General features: G+C 30.2%; 1 protein-coding gene across 3 annotated transcripts in view; it reads right to left on the bottom strand.

Moving 5' to 3' along the window:
• Positions 1 to 17,382, bottom strand: part of LOC106680570 (UDP-glycosyltransferase UGT4) — a 41,453-nt gene extending 24,071 nt beyond the window's left edge. The window contains exons 1-3 of one of the 3 annotated variants that reach the window (XM_014420361.2): positions 17,286 to 17,361; positions 2,205 to 2,329; positions 1,418 to 1,716 (exon numbers count right to left, since the gene is read on the bottom strand). In XM_014420361.2, the coding sequence (XP_014275847.1) occupies positions 1,418 to 1,664 (247 nt within the window). In that variant the 5' untranslated portion in view covers positions 1,665 to 1,716; positions 2,205 to 2,329; positions 17,286 to 17,361. Of the gene's footprint in view, positions 1 to 1,417; positions 1,727 to 2,204; positions 2,330 to 17,285 lie in introns of all 3 variants that reach the window. The other 2 variants (XM_014420360.2, XM_014420362.2) reach the window with 2 other exon arrangements.
• Positions 17,383 to 18,579: the final 1,197 nt, after the last annotated feature.

Here is an 18,579-nt window from a genome sequence, read left to right as displayed (position 1 = left end):
TCTCACTGCTACGAAATGTGCACTCACCTACAACCGAGAGAGTAACTAATATTACACGCGTCTTTTGGACCATTAAAGATAGTCTTTACTCTCTAGGTCGAGACAGCTAAGCAGGTTGTGGCATAGGTCCCAGAGTGGTCGATTCAGCATGCTGTGAATTCGAATTCCACCAAGATTCAGTCGTCAATATTTACTCAAAATCTTAGATTAACCGAAATGATCAAAACTTACTAAGGTATACTTATCTCACTTATTTTAATGCTCTAGGATCTTCAGTAGATAAGTACAGTGTGTTTATTGAAAAAAAAATTAATAATAAAAAGGTTCCTTTAAATTAATCCTACCTCAAAACCTAAATCGCCATTCGAATCAAATATGATACTATACATAGGGTATAGCACTCATTGAAACTAATGGAGAAGAATTTCATGGGGAAAAATTCATCGAGCGTCTCGTTCTAGTCTGGAATGCTCAAACTTGAAGGGAAATAAAACTGTTTTCTCAATTTTTTTTTTTTCATATTTTTGAAGTTTAAAAAGAAATGGTATATATTTTTTTATTGTTAGCGAGGTTTAATTAATGATTAGCGAATTGATTGTATAGCCATATTAAAATTAATGAAAATTGGTATACAGAGATAACACAAAAATAAAAGAGATGTTTGGAAAGAATTTTGATGTAGCCTGTACCCTTTATAATTTCAAATTATTTACCAAACCTAAATGCCACTGTAATAACTATTCTAGTTACTTAATTTACAGTCAAAGAGGAGCCGAGTCGGGAAGAGAAACGAGATGGTTCATGATGATTAGAATATTGATCTTTAAGGAAATGACTCTTGACCTTTTCCAGAAGAAATTAGAAAGTTGAGCAATCTCCAAACCACCTAAAATCACAAATACTTAATTTTTGGTACGATATAAGGACTTTACGATTAATCAATTACATTTCATTATTTCTAGTATCTTATATTTCTTTGCTAGTGACTAATATTCATACACTACACCAAGCCATCAAAGATAAATATCGTACTATCATGAATAATTTCAAAATAATGCGTTGAGTTTATTATCTTTCTCTATTTTCTAGTTACTGATGATAGCAAGGAATCTGTACTTAATCATTATATGCCAAAACTGAAAATACATTAATTTGGAAAAAGGTAAGATTTTTTTCTGTATGCCTTAAACGTTTTAAGGAAAGTCATTCGCAACTTTTTTTGACGGAGCTCATCTTATAAAGAATAAAAAACTACCAATTTCCGATAAAATAATTTTGAACTCAATCATCACCCCATCAACAAAAATATCTGATTTTTCTTAAATGAGTTTATTAATATAAGTATATTGAAAATTCGAAGTCTCAACAATAATATATAAAAGTAATCAAACAGGTAACTTACGTTACCTTAAAATACCTAGTACTTTTGGTCCGTAGTTGGTGACCATAAGCTCCGTGTGGTTGGACTGATTGGACTTCCAACTTATAGGTGTGACGTATAGGACTTCATGACCATCTGCTGACAACCTTTCCATCAATGGACCGAAGAGGTGGTGATGGCTATTTCCTGGAAACGGAAAGAAGCCAAGAATGGAAGCGGCCATGGAGCACAGTGGTAAGGCCTGCAGGAGGAGTGCGTGCAGCAACATTCTCACTGAGCCCATCGTCTGAGGCTGCCAGCAACTTCAAGGTCAAGGTTGACTGGATACTTTCCAACTGTAATACACTATTAGTATATGCAAAGTATATGTAAAAAAAACGGAGTTAAATAAAAAAAAAGATAAATTAAGTAGAAAACGGATAGGTGCATTTCGAATATATAAGTGCATTTTATAAATATAAATGTATTTATATATTTATAATTTTCTTAAATAAATAAATAGTGTAAATATCATTAAAAATAGATTTGTTATATACAAATAAACATTTAAAAAAGCATGGACAAATAAATAAATACACTCATGCTCTACTAATAATTTTTGGATGAACCTCTAAATCAATGATATTTAAATATACATATACGCAATAATTAAAATAAAAATATTATATTTATTATATAGGAATAAATATTTAACATAACATGAAAAAATAAATAAATACATTTTAAAATCTATATCAGTAAACTAAATAAATAGCGTGAATAATAAGATATTATATAAAAATAAACATTAACAAAAGAAGATTAAGTTATTAGATTTTCATACCTCAGAATGCGATTAACCACTTAAGATGATTTGAGTTTGGATTTACATGATTCAATTGAAGTTGGGTTTTACAGGATATTAACTTCTTTTTAGATTTTTTCATCAAGTTGACTTTAACTGAAATACTGAAATAAGTTTGTTAAAAGACAGTTCTTCTGGTGCACCGTACAGTTGTGGGTAATTGCAGTTTTTTTGTACAAATACCTCCAAATTGTTTAAATCTCATGAATTCCAATATAATTGAGGGTGCTGAATTTAATGAGATGCGTTTATTTATTTTTAATTTTGGTAATATTTCCAGGTGTCAACATTTAAATTTTAATTACTTAATTTAATTAATATTCTCACCTTATTTCGGTTACAACTTCCAAGAGGGCCCTGGATTTCATACGTCGATGAAACTTGCTCACATATGTACTTATATAGGGAAATAGTTTCACCGCAAAGGTTTTTCTGGTCTACCAAAAATGTAGAAAAACGAATTTTTGCACTATTAAATTGGAAGTGGCTGTAAAAATTTATAGAAAACTATTCCAGGAAACACATCTTTTGAAAAACTAAAATTTTTACACTACTTTTTGATGGTATTGACTTGGGCGAATTTTTTTTTTTTTTTTTGGATAGTTTAAAACAGAATACAACAAACAGTAAAAACTCACTTTTCCTTAATGCTGAAATAACGTCTGTAAGATTGAGTCTGGTCTACGGTTCACAAACATTGTTGATGGGAGAACCAATTACGGTAAGAAACCACAATCAACATAATAAGACACATTTCATTTTTGAGGGTTTTTTCATACTTTCCACCACTATGCAGCGATTGTCAGGTGTCTTGATAGCTTGTAATTGTTTGTCCTAATATCAATTTATAAATTTTTCACAAATTTAAATTTAAGATTTAAGTATACGACGATTTTTTAATTGATATCAATTGCTTATTGTTTAAACATTATAGAGATAAACATAATTTATTACCTTATCTATTTGAAAGGTTTTTAATAATATTTTAAATAGAAGTAAATTGATAAAAGATATCAATGAATATTAAAAATAAATATATAATTTTTTGAAGAGATTTTTTTCAATGAATTTTCGTATGTTGAATGTATAGTTTTGTTCAAATAAATAATTCAATTGGATAATCCTAGTTAAAAGAATTTTTTTTTTTTTAATGTCTGATTCGAAAACTTTTTTAGAAAACGGACTTCAAACAAGAGGTAGAGTAGATACTCAATTGCCTCAGCCTAACAACATTGCGTACTCCTCCAAAGTACTAACAATATTACTGAGACGGATTGTGTTTGGAAATTCAATCAGTTTGAGCTGAGAGCAACTTTCCTTCTGTAAGGTATCGGCTAATGTTGCAGTATAGCAGATAAGATTTGTTAGAGATATTGAGTTCATTAGAACCAAACGGTCTGGGAGGAGCGGCTGAGACCTGGTTACTTACAGATTAGGTTAACTGCTCCGTTTTGAATCAACCGCATCTTCCCCTTCTGTTCAACTTATTTAAGAAAAGATGAACTTTCTTCAGTCGATAATTTCATTTTTTTATTTTTTTACTGAGTATGATGCACATTTCTTATGTATATGTGATGGCAGATGTATGTGAAATTCTTAAAACAAAACAAGATAATAAAAAGAAATAATGAGTTTCTCCATGAAGGCAATCCACCTGTCATGCAGAACAAGATTATTATAATATATCATTTGGCAATAAATAATTATAAAACTGGATAAAACTGTTTAAATAAATAATTATAAAACTGTAATTTTTTTGTTGCTTTTATCAAATAGAGACGGGCGTTATTTATTAGAAATTTCAGTTCCTCTGAAGATTAAACAATTCAAAAAGAAATTGTGAGTTTCAGGTTCAATGCCTGATAATGAAGCTTTATTTCTTATAGAATGGCTGAGTATGACGAAAAAGAGTTTTCCGACGCTATAGTTCATTCATGACTGAAATAATAAAGAATAAAGTCCAGACGTTCAGCCAGGTTCAAACACGGACCCGACTCCCAGTTTTTAGTCTTAGGTATTGTTGAATGTTAGGCAAAGGCAATGCTAGTGGAAAAACTATATTTTGTCTTATAGTTCCTAAGAGATTTATCATACACCAATAAATTTCCCTGTCTGAAACTGAAACTAGTTCGTTAACTTGCTTATACAACAAATGTGGCAATTTTTTACCTACCGTTTTTCTCTCGTGTTTCTGGCCGACTTAGAGTTTTTTCCCCCTTAGTCATTAAGTTAGCAGTGCTTTACAATCAAAGAAGCTTTGATAGGGACTCAGTGGGACCTCTCTTGAAAGTTATTGCTTCTTCACTACCAAAGCATTTGATGCATGCAGGAAATGCATAAAACTTTGTCCTCAGAAAATTCGTCCATTAGCATTTTACGTTTTAAACACAAAGGAACAAATTAGGTTCTACCAATTTTCAACTGATATTTTCGGTTACACATGAGCAAAAGTATTTTCTTGGACCCACCTATATTGCAAAAACTGGACTTTTGGCCACCCGCATCATTATTTTAGTAGGAGACAATTAAAAAAAAACTTAAATAAATATCCATAACTCTGACAATGTTTATTATATCACAATAATTTTTCACTTCAATGTTCAGAAAATCATATAGAATGAAACAAATTGCATTTAGCAACATATCTGTTAAATAAAGCAGTGACAATATGCTCAAATTTAGACGTTATAAATAATAATAATAATATATATATTATTATTATTTATAAAGTTTAAATTTGAACATTTTGTCACTACATATATAAATAATAAATACATATATAAAATATAATAATCTCCAAATATGCTTTTAAAATTTTATGATTTTTCTAAGTAATAATAATTAAATAAAAGCGCCTCCAGGAATTAGAGTAAAATCTGAGGCACTAGGTTTTAAAACGGAATCACCCCATCCCCCCAAAAAATCAATTAATCCCATTTTTGAAGGGAAATTGAAAAAAAAGTCAAGTTAATAAAAAAAAAAATTAAAAATTAAAGAAAATATATATATTTTCCATATTTTACATTGCAATCACCAAAATTATTTCAATTTTAATTTTTTTATTTACAAAATGGAATGCTCTTTTATATTCCCTAGATTCATCCCTATTGCTTATAGATTTTGAAGGTGGACATAGTACTAATAATAACAAAAAGATTGTTTAATATTTCATCAAATATATATTTATTGGCGTTTTGGCTATGAAGCTACCCCAATTTGTAACTTTTATTGGTTATTTAGCTGTGTCCATTTTTCAGTATATCTGATGAGAGTTTTATAGACTTTTTTTTTTTAACAGACGTATTTGAAGAAGTATTGCACGGCCTTTTTATGATGGTGATTTGAATCCCACAATGCTAGCTTGGAATGCAAAATTAAATTGAGTTGAGTATGTACGTTTAGAGGATTTAATTATGTACTAACTTGAAGAGGACATTAAACAAAGTGCCACTCTCCATGCCACTAATCTGATATTATTACCAGGTTATAAATTTTTTTTCGGCCAAGACTCATTGGAGTCCTATCACGCTATTCCTATATATAGGAACAAAGAAAGAAAAAGGTGTGATAAAATGCCAGTTATTAAACAAACTATTTAATTTGGGCTAGGGAACACAGTCTTAAAAAAAGTGAAAGAAAATCAGAACATCACTTGAGTGGACCCTTGAATTTAAAGGAACTAAGACAGAAAGTAGTAAACGTCTGTCTTAGTTATTTTAAACTTGTTTTTTAAGGTTCCTTTTTAACGCACTCTCCTCCCTCGATTTCTTCTGAGGCTTTGTATTAGGTATAATTTAATTAGATTGCCAACAAAGGTTACAATCCTGCTTGAATTAATTAATAATTAAGAAGGAAAAGTTAATTTTTCCCAACCCAGCTATAAGGTAAGCTTTGGCTTAAGTTACTGTAAGAGATTCCCTGTTTTAATGCTCAACCAATTGGTAGTTACCAGGTGGTTGTAGGCTCTGCCAATAGGTTTTATATGTATATATATTTGACCCTGTGTAATATTGTATTTGTTTATGCATACAAGTATACAAAGTACAAGGAATTGTATTTTTTGTTTCTTAATAATGACAACTGCTAGTGATACTACATGAGTCAACGAAATAGTACCAAGTACATACTACATGAATGATAGTATTACTTTGTTCTTTATTATGAAAGAAGGCACAGGACTCCTCTCTAAGCTTTCATGAATTAGTCGGAATCATATTTTAGGCATAGACTCATTTAATTTTTCTGCAACATCTAAGCTAAAGTTTGGGGTCCAGTCTGTTAATAACACCAGTATACTACTCCTGTGTTAGGTATAATAAAAAAATTAAACTACAATATATTTGAAACAAAATAAAAATTTCGATCCATTTAACTAACACCAGAGAAGAATTAAAGGCATAATATTGGTGGCAATGAATTTCTTTTTGCCATTGTGAGAGGATCTGAAAAAAAAAAAAACTCCAGTAAGCCTTCCTGAACCTCTTAAGAGCAAGAGGAAGTAAGGACTGGTTCTGAATGACACCCAAGCCAAATATAATCGTTAGGCTGAGATGACATCTAAAAGGTTTTTCAAGGTAAAGCCTTTCATATATATTTACCAGAGATCCGATACCAACTCTCATAACCATGTTTTTGAAGATACTGCGTTACGACCCTCTAAGTGTGCTACCACAACCAATAATTGATAGATCTGAATCTAACTCGTGCAGACACGTTGAGTTAAGAACTAATAAGTTTCCATATCCATAGAATCAGCACATATAAGGCTCTTTAAAAAAAAGGCCACAGGGCTTTAAAAAAAATTGAAATTAGGATTGAAAAATATAAGTTTCCACCATTTAAATACGCATATTTTAAAAATTCAGGGCCAACTTTAATAACATTCTGACCATTTATGATCAAGAAATATCGCTATAAGAAATAAATATGTACCGGGCGGATTGGTATCAATTAGCATTTCGTTAGATCCCAGAACTAGTATAATTTACTATCATTTCTATTAAAGCATCAGGAATAAACAATGAAAATAACTTGTCTTAATAGTGAAATTTTTTGTATTAATCTTTGGCTCGAGTAAATTTCCGAGTTCTTTTCTGGCTTAAGAAGACTTCGACTGTGAAGGTTTATGTTCAGATACTTTCAAAGACTTTAATCTGACAGAAGATCCTTTGATCAGTATCATTATCCAATTCAACATCATCGTTTTTTTCATTAAATACCACCTAACTGTGTTAATCTTCGCTGCTTAATTTCGTTCCATACTTTCGACAGCATAGAAGGTAATTGAGGAAAGTCAGGTTCTGAATAATAAAAAATCGTTTGAATAGGAAATCTCAACTACTTCTTTGTTCTTGATGGAGTTATAATAACTTTTGCTATCATCCAGTATCTTAAAATCTTGTGTTCCTACTCTTTTCCTGAGGTCAAAGATATTGAAAGTTCAATAAAAACAAATTGCTATTTTTATTTAATACTTGGGAAGTAGGTTGGGTTGAACCAAAACCTATTGGATGGTGAATGGTAAAGTGAGGAGAGGATATTGAAATACTTGCCCACTCTGAGCCCCTCGATGACAGAGCTCATATCGATGTTATGCCGATTCCCCTTCTAACTCTTCGCAATACCTTTTCCTGTGTTCCCGACCGAATCTTCTTACGGGATTCACTCTATATTCTATTTGTTCTTCCATCCATCACCTAACACTGACTCTAATCGTCTAGGAAAGCCCGTAAGTATATAAACATGCCGATTTTACAATATTTCAGAAGAAATTGGAGTTGATTTTCTGCCACTAAAGAACAACATGTAAAATCATAATTAAAAATTTATTATTAAAGGTATAAAACAAATTTAATAAAAAAACACAGAAATAATAAACAAAAGATTGAGAATTCATAGGCCTGAATCTATTTGCTTTCAAGCCTAATAGTAAGTCTTACATGCACATACATACTCCTACACAGTAGTAATTTAATGAACTAGTATAAAACTATATAGTACAAGAGTCGGGAAGAAAAATGACAGTTATTTCACCCCGATCGTTGATTAATTTAATAAAAACTATATATAATTACTATTCAAAACTGATGAGTCTGCCAAGTAAAGGTAGGAGGAATAGAAATGGTGGCTGTTTCAAAACCTTAAAAAAACATAAATTTTTCATTTATAATTCATGAACTACTTTATAGCACATTAAACCTAAAAATCTTTAATTTGAGTGCTAATAGATATCTGTACGTCACATAGTTCCTGAGATATAGATTTCTCAAAATAAAGGCACTAATTACTGATCTTTCAATACGTTCTGTACTAGATTTTTATGAAATGTTCTTTTTTAAAGAGCTATATCTCGAGAACTATTTAACGTAAATAACTCTGTTTTAGCAAATTTACTCTTATTTAAATGACATGCTCATAGATTTTCTTGTGTTGTTGCTACTTTTTAAGATATAGAGCTCCGAAAAAAAACTTTTTTTTTAAATATTTATTTATTGCTATTTAAAACTGTACATTATAATAAATTTGGTAAATCTGATCTAAGTTAAATTGGAGCGTTACAGGCGTGTAGAGAAACTACCCATTGGTAGCACTCTAATGACATTTTACATTAGCTGGTCTCGTGGCCATCTTATTTTAAGGCGCCTCGGAGGATTGTCAGGAATGGAAGAGGATGCAAGATTAGAAACTAGGGGGTTTGAGTGGTTAGAGAGTTTATAATGGAAGGAATGATTTCTGGTTCGGGCTACATAGGGAACATTAAGGTCTTTATGTATGATTTTATTTGTGACAAAGTAAGGAGCATTGAGGATTTTACGAAGGATTTTGGATTGTACGGATTGGATACGAGAGGAATTTGAAGGTTTAGTGGAGCCCCAAAGCTCAACTCCGTATGTCCAGATTGGCCTTATTACAGTCATGTAGGTCAGTCTTTTGTAATGTGTTGGAAGTTTAGACCGTTTGTCTAGAAAGTGTTGTAATAGTCCAAATCGACGTGCAGTTTCCTGTCTTTTCAGTCTGGTGTGAGGATTCCAGGTTAATCGTTTGTCCAAATGTAGTCCAAGGTAGCGGATCTGTTCGACAGGGGTAATAGTAACATCTTTAAATAAAACTGTAGGGCAGTCAGTAGGTTTATGACGAAGGGTAAAGGTGATTTGATGGGATTTGTTGGAATTTATCTTAATCTTCCAATTACGACACCAATCTTCGAGGGCTGTGATATGGGATTGGAGATTTTGGGATACAATTAATGAGTTATTATTAACAGCGAGCACACATGTGTCATCGGCATACGTGGTAAGGATAGTGTTAGGATTGGTTGGAATGCCAGCTGTATAGACGGTGTAGAGGATGGGACCAAGGATACTACCTTGATGAGAAAAAAAAACTAATTTTTTTAAAGGTTTTGAACGTTGTTTTAAAAAAACAGCTGCTATTTTTTATTCCTCTTAGCAGACTCATCAATTTTGACTAGTAATTATACATAGTTTTCATTAAGGTAATCACAAATTGGGGTGAGGTAACTGCCTTTTTTCTCCTTTTGGGCTCTTGTACTAATAGGGCCTATGCTCAAATAAAGGATTAGTTTTGAGTTATAATTTTCAGAAATATGGAAGTATTTCATATTATACAATGATTTGTAATAAACAAAATCTCATCCTCATTAAACCTAAACATAAACAACGTTCCCCCCGGTGGGAAGAGGTTGACTACTCACCGGGAGAAGATGAAACAGAAAACGCATGCGGAGACCAGGATGCCAGGATCAGTTGTCGTACTGGAGGTGGACTGGGAGGGATGGACCTACCAGGCGGATGAGGATTGATAAAGTCCAACCTCAAAAATTAATAATAATAATATTAATAATAAATTATTCACCCGAAATCTGCACTGCAAGAACCCAATTTCGAAGGAGATATTATTTAATCTTCAACATAAAGTACATGTTATTTTGTAATTAACATGCCATGAAATTATGCAATATAGAGAATACCGAGGTATACTATTTGGTATATAGAGGTGGTGGAAAGGGGAGTTATTGTTATTATAACTAGTTTAGTCAATATCATATCCCTCTTGCTATATTTGTGAAGCATCAACCTGCTAAAATTCATAGAGAGCAAAACGATCACTTGTGGCAATCTATCTAATGACACTATACCAATGTCAGAATCCTAAAGATCTCAGGCAAACTGTCTTTGTTAAAAAATCTCAAAAGGGCATTGATTGTATTAACAAATAGTAATTTAAAAATTATAATAATCAATCACGATGTGAATCTTTTAGCTACAGTAGAGGCTAGATCAAGGTCTGACAATTTGAAATTTTTCCAAGTTGAAGTTTCCTCTGACTCCAGGAGGAATACATTCATCCGGCATTACATTCCTAGCAAAGGAGGCTATCAATTCAAAGTTTTATTGAGAAAAAAAATTATATTAACAACCAAATATGCACGTTTTATAGAATATTCAATTCTAATAAAGTTTATTTATCTATAGCAAATCTTTATAAAGATCAATTAGAAAGGCATTGCTTCAGCCAACGTTGTGAGATATGCGTAGACTAGTATTTCACGCAAATCTAATAAGATACTAATTAAACACTAAATAAAATTGAGTGATAGGCGTATCTCTAAAGTTGTTTCCTGCGTTTATCACTTATCATCAGAAGTGAAAAATAATAGAGATTCAAGAGCATTCTTTCATAGTGAATTTACATGTTAAAATATTTCAAATAACACTCAAAATTTAAAAAAAAATAACAATAAAAATAGTTTTAGCCATAAGTTCCCACTAAATATGTGACCCCATTAGACCCTCCCGTAGTCCACTTCAAAGTCCTTGTGTACCACAGGTTGGGAAACACTGCCTATTCAGAAGAAGTTTGGGTCTCTTTTACTTTTTCCAGATCTAGCACACAAATGCTGTAATTTATAAGGAGTTTTTCTGGCAATCTATTTTAAAAAGGAGTGAACCTTTTCTAAGTAGAATTTAAGGCGTTCGAGAAGTTAATGAAACTTAGGCATCAATCGTAAATTCTCTCAAATAAAATGCAAAGTGAGATTTTATCCGTTTGATGTTTAAATAATGCCGTTTGAAATGCAATTGCTAGACTTGGCAAATGAAGTTTATGAAAATCCAAAAATTATATGCATTAATTAATTATAATGATTTAATTGAAAATTGAAACGAAGAAAAAAAAAACCGTTTTCAAATAAGAGGTAAAGTTACATAAAAAATAACAAGAGACTAAAGGAATTATCTTCAATGCCGGGAAGAGCTTTCCAGACTTGAACAATAATTTTAAAAAGTAAGCATTTGGTGTTCTTAGTATCTTTGAATCGAAATAAATGTGTTAAAAAATGTTTTACAACATGAATATTATTAAGAAACTTAATAATCAATGAAAACTTGGTTTCTATTGAACTTTCTGAGAAAAATGAAGCACATTATTCTTATTAATTAAAACGCTAACTACTTAAATGTGAATTTATTATGATACATTATATATATCATAAATTATAGATTAATGATTACTTATAGTGATAGTTTGAGAATGGTTTACTTCATTATTAACATAAAGAGTTTTGATCCAAATTACTCTCAACTTTTATTCTCAAAAGCTCTCCAACGTTTCGGCCCTCAGGCCATTTTCAAGGAAACAACCTATAAAAATATTTGTTTTTATATTAATTACATTATTTCCTTAACTACATACTGATATCTTTGGCTATAACTTAAATATTGATGTCTTGTTTTTTAATAAGTTTTGCAGGCTAATTGCCCATGTCACATCTTTACATTAAATTAAATATTAAAATAACATCATAACTTCAAAAATTGTTTTTAAATTGATTACTTACTTACTAAATTTTTATATCCTAAATCTAAAAACTTTTTTTACTCAGATACTCATCTCTTATATCATCATTTATACCAGAACCTACCTTCAACAGGTTAGGACTTTAGGAAAAATTTATTTTAATGATAAGATGATAACGACCTTATCATTAAAATATTTTTTTTACATTTAATCCAATTTAATTAACATTAAATTTTAATTCATTTGCTTATAACTTAACATTTCTTAAATCCATAATTAGTATATTCTTATTATATATGTATATTTTATCATACATACACCCCCTCTCTATTTTATTTTTTCACATATTTATTCACCTATTCATACTTTTATTAGTGTATATTTATTTTATATATACATTTGTACAATTTAAGAATTTGAAAATTTATTTATTTACCAACTTTTTTTTATTTAGTTAAGGAAATAATGAAATTAATATAAAAACAAAAATTTTTATAGGTTGTCTCCTTGAAAATGGCTTGAGGGCCGAAACGTTGGAGACTTTTTGAGAATAAAAGTTATGAGTAATTTGGATCATAACTATGTATGTTAATAATCATAAATTATATTTAAAAAATGATATTAGAATAATGGTCCGTATTTTGTTTAAACGCCTTTCATAACTAAATTAACCGTTTTACTTTTTAAAGTTGCCGACCACAGGTCTTACCGAACCATAATGAATAAGTTTGAAATTTAAGTTGAATCCATAAAGCTTAAAAAGATTCAAAGCTTCAGAAAGTTTAATTAATCATAACGCATAGAGAAGAATTGGCTTAAATATCAAGTTTAAATGTACTTTAGTCTTACTATAAATCTACTCCTGATAATTTTAAGATAAACTGGTGGTTAAAAATAACTAAGTAAATTACGAGAAAACATTTTACTAATCCTGATGGATGCTGATATAAAATATTCATTTGAAACTAAGTTAATATTTCACCGCATTTTTTCGATCCGACTGGAATTTATTTAGCGCCCATGAAATATTCTACGCTGATATTTCTGTCCCTCGTTTACTTCTTTCAATATTGACTAAACTTAATTTTTATCTAGTCGATATAGAGATTTATTAATAATATCGTATACTTAATATCATATATAAAAATCCTATTAAGAATAAAGACATATAATATAAAATAAAACAGAACGAATTTATTATTCATTTGTGTTCTTTTAAGAGTATTTGTTCTTGTATAATTAAAAATCAATATTTAAATTTATAAATTATTAAAATATAACCAAAAACTATGTGACACAGGTTTTATTCTTTGTTTGCGTGATTAGTGCCTTCTTGAAACGAACAGCTGGTAAAGTTGATTTGTTGGTGAATAAGTTTAAAACAAAATCTATCCTCTGTCATCCTAAATGAGGAGAGTATCTAAGCAAGAAAGTGGAAATCGGTGCCCTCAACTTCAACTGTGTAAAGGAATTTATTTACTCAGATACATAATTGAACTATTTTATTTATTTAATGTCATTTGCAACTGTACAAATAATAAATACAATAAGTAAATATGTTGTATGTTTCTTTTAAACTAGGAAATTTTGAGAAGAAACCACCCATTGGAGGTACTTCAAGCATTAATTTAAAGGTCCCGTGGCCATCTTATTTTCAGACGCGTCGAAGGGTAACTGGATGTTACAATAGATATTTTAATTTACAAATCCTTAAAATTAACCAGGAAACGATTCATCAACTCAAGAGAACATGATCACGACTCATTATCTTCATGATAGAAATAGAAGATAACAAAAATGAAATGACATTTTTGAAATTTGGGATCTTGGAAACCTTTTTCATTTTTATTTTAACATAGCTTAAGTGATGTATTCGGTAAAATAAATCCCAAAAATAAACTGAACAAAGGACGACGTGTAGATGCTGATACTAAACACACTCTCTCAACTTTACATATTCTTCGGAGACAGAGTATCCACTGTGTTGGGACCAACCGGTTAAGAAGTATTTTCTAGCACTTATTTCGAATTAATTTTTCCGGTTTAAGAAACCAATAAAGCTTTGGAAATTTATTACTATTCACAATGATAAAGTGCAATGTATCATTTAAAAGCTTAATTTTATATCGCGGCTAACCTGATTTATAAAATATAAAATTAATTGATATCAGACTTTTAGGCCTTTCAGCAGCTTATTGTATCTTCAATTTTTTTATCTTAGCAACAGTTATTTGAAAATTACATTGCGTAGGTTTTCAAACCTAGTACAGAAACTTTTATATAATTGATTTATATTTTTTTCTAAATATTGGTAGATGATTCAGAGGTTAATCTTTTACATCATGTTCACCATTCTACACTTCTCAAAAGCATAAAAAACCGACAACAACGACAAATCTGTTATCAATCTGTAATGGAATTTTCAATCCACACACTTTGAGGATAAATAAATATTAGACAAGTTTGTACTTGAAATAAGGTTTGTAAAACTTACAAATAAAAAATCAGCGAGTCGGCGTAATTTGAGAACCAGAATACTTGGAAGAATATAAAATATTCGATTACATACTTATGTGAACATAATTATGTGAACTGTATTTTTCCACAGTAAAATACCCCGACCATATATTTTTTTATTATTGACATAAAAAATAATTCTAAGTCAACATATCGTATTAAACGTATCACTTTCAAGATAGTTTAATAGTATAACGAAAGCAATAAGTTCCTATTGAAAGCATTCCAAGATAAACGATAAAGAATTATTTATTAAGCGAAAGGTCAATATTTATAGTTTTATCTTTTGCTTATTTATTTTGTTCTGTAAAAACAATTTGATGAAAATATTCATATTTTTCTTTTATTTTTGTCATACTGTCCATACTACTTATTTAACAACTTTAAAATTGTTTCTTACATAATGAACTTTATTCTTATTTCTGACATAATGTGTTGAAGAGAAACGAACGACTTTAACTTGATCCTGGAGCTTTCTATTTTAATTTATGTTGAAGATAATTACATCTTCCTCAGCGGATAAATTAGTAATGTAGGAAGAGCTCACTGATTTATAACTTGGATTAAAGATGATTCATTTCAGATATAATCCTTTAATAATTTGCAGTACCCCATTTGGGATTATTACTTTTATTTGTATCTCATAAATGAATTTAATATTACAGAGTAAGGACATAATAATTAGTACGTTCCTGACTCTATACTTACAGTTTTTTCATTTGTGAATTAATAACATCTTTACTATTTTTTTCAATATAGTTACAATTGTATTGTTATATTTCCCTATTATATTTAAAGAAGTGATTTTTTTTTTTAAGGGGCTTGCTCCTTTCGTTTTTTACACTTCTCGATATTTCAGAAACAGTATCGAAAAGACTATTGGGTCTACAAAGACCACAAATTGTTGAAGTTTTAGTCCATTTTGTGAGGTTGGAAGAAGTAACTAAGTACTTACAGAAAGTTACACTGAGAGGAAGGCGCGTGTTGAGCCAGCTTAGTTTTGATGAGTGCGGTGAATAGATCAAAGATAGAGGACTGGCTATTTTGGAAACTGGCTTTTTAGATTCAATTTTATTTAGCCAACATGTAATTGTGAGATCGGAATTGGAAATATTACGAAAAACGAGTTAGATTATCATAATATTTGTACTATTGGGAAGCGGGAGCACCTATTTAGATTTTCAAAATGAAAGAAATTAAGTTGTTACTTACTTTCAAACGAAATATAACTTAGAAAACAACAATTTCGGAAATAAAGCCAACCAGGATTCCCAATCCTACTTCATTACGAAAATGGCGCATACAGGTATCTAAAATTATCTTGTGAGAAGATTAAAATTTATGGAAAATGATTGAAAAATCGCTAACACCAGAAAAAATAAAATAAAATTAAGAGGTTGTATGAATTGGTATTTCAGATTTTATTCTCCAGCAATATTTCATGATATCTTACTCGCTAAATAATGGATATATTTAATTAATTATTTTTACATGAGCAGGTTTTTTGGAATAATAATTGTACTATTCGATAAAAACCTGCTTAGCAATAAAAATTTACGTAGTTGTTATGTGATTTATTATTCAGAGGTATATCGTTTATATTTATAATTTAGGATTTGAATGTGGATTATTACTTGAATTTATAACCTAAAAACATGTTACATACTATGTATGTATAATGATAATAATACTATGAAATCCGAATTTCGTCATTAATATCAAAAGATTTAGATATTTGTACGTATAATTTATATTTTACTAAATTAAAATATAATTGGGTGAACTAGCTGAATAAATGACTTAAAAAAAACTTTGGAGGGTGTCATCAGGGCTGAATCCTGATAGAAAAGTATATCTCTTTTCTATTCATCTTTTTCTTACATTTCTTAATCGTCACCTAAACCATTTTTCTACAAGAAACAAATTTTGACCCAGTATTGTTTAAGATTTTAATATTCAAGATATTAGATATATTAGAATAATATTTACACCACTAGGATATGCAGAATTCAGCAATATCCAATTCTAAAGTAAATTGTAAAAACACTGTGTCTACTTAGCCAGAATACGTCTTGCAAAATGCTCTACTAAGTATCGTGGCGGTTGCCACTTGTGCCAATATCAGTGTGTACAGTTTGACATCTTGTACATGAAACCAGAAAGGCGTTATTTTCATATACATGACGATGCCTGATAAGATATTCTTTATGTCAAAGCAAAACGTCTTGAGGCCGAAAAGTTTATTGATAAGATTTAGTTCCATAAGATTATCACTTTTTTTAGACGCTAGATCATTCTGTAAGGGAAAACAATTTTAAAGAACACGAAGAGGTGTAATTATCTACAATACACTTCTATACTCAAAAATATTAATTCAATTTTTTTATCTGGGATTTTCAAAAAGGAACGTTGGTTGAAAGTAATGCAACAACATGTAAAATTCTTTGTATATTATAACCTGTTAAATACAACCTGTCTACCTCAAATTAATATTTTAATCGAATAAATGGTATACCTCTGTAAATAAAATTATCATTTATTTATTTATTACTCAATGAGAGGAAAAAAAGTCAATATTTGAATCCTCGCCGCAACTCAAAGTTTATCTGGATTCACAGTATTAATCAATATTTTCAGTTGTTGATGAAACTGCTGCTTTCAGAAACTTACTGGAGAACATGAAATAGGAACGGTAAGGTTACATAGCTCATACTTAAACCCTACCTCTGCAAGGCAATATCCTGGAAAGTGATTATCTCCGTAGTGTCTATTGAAGGGTATAGCAGTACCCTGAAGGCGCCGCCAACATGTCTCTCCAGTCAGAACTGAATTAATACTGATCCAAGACTTATTAGATAATCTATTCCGATATCCCTACCCTGTTCTAGAGTTATGACAATGGAACTCTCATCTTAGATTACAAAGGTCAATGTTCCTCCTGTATAGCGTTCCTTGGATTATCAAGCCTCCTATATACGTACATCTAATATAATTAAGTATGGCCTTTGCCCTTGATATTGAAGGTGAGACATGTGCAATAAGTGATTTAATAGAAAATCTAAATATATTTCCTTGAACGAAAATAATAAAGAAAATTAACAATTTGTTTTATGACAATTTATCTAACCTAGTTTCCCTAAATGTAGATGTAGTACCTAAATGGCGATTCTGAAAACATTTAGCAGAATCGTAGACGCAGTTTGAAGACAACAATCTGTTTATTACCAAGTCTTATAGACAAATTGCAACTCAGATCGTAAATTATTATGGTAACTACTTTTGGATATATTCGTATTTAGTAGTATAAATTATATAAATGAATACTTTAGTAAATTAATCAGGACACATTCTCATTCGTTTACTTTAATTTTTTTTACTCTTTTATAGGATTGTTGTAGACCAGAGTTTCACATACTTTGACCGGTATGTAGTGTTCGGATCTTTCATCTACCCCTCTCCTATAAAAGGGGTATTCATGATGTTTAGTTTAACATGTTAAAGCGTGTTAAATCGAAAAAACTTATGTTAAATGGAGAATGACGTCACGCAACAGACCAGCTGAGCTCGTCACCATTTTATTTGTTGTGTTAGGTTACTTGCTCGCAGTTTGTGTTTTGATTGTGTTAGTATTGTTTTGGATGTTTTTATAACCAATAAAGCAATGGATGATATTAATAATAATGTAATGACGGTTGTCAATTAGCTCATCTTGATTCTCTTCCTCACTATCTATAAGACTTTCACACAACTTCCACTTTAGGCATATTGAAATAAATTAGATTAATCAAAAGTTAGAAGTAAAAAATAACATGAAGTTTTGGAAGGAAAGGATACTAAACAAGTTGCTCAGACAATCCGGAAGGAGCTGTTATGCATTTAATATTTAACATGACTTTAAATAGGGCTGCTCACAATCCTATACTTATAGCATTTAACATGGTAAATCATTTTACACTTAACAAATCATCATGAATACCCCTAAAATAACACTTTTTAGAATAATTAAACTCTTCATAAC

Source organism: Halyomorpha halys, unplaced genomic scaffold, assembly GCF_000696795.3.
Source record: "Halyomorpha halys isolate HHAL.00 unplaced genomic scaffold, Hhal_1.1 Scaffold269.1, whole genome shotgun sequence".
NCBI classification, from domain to species: domain Eukaryota; kingdom Metazoa; phylum Arthropoda; class Insecta; order Hemiptera; family Pentatomidae; genus Halyomorpha; species Halyomorpha halys.
The sequence above is the reverse complement of the archived record's forward strand: the minus strand, read 5'-3'. Positions and strand labels throughout refer to the sequence as shown.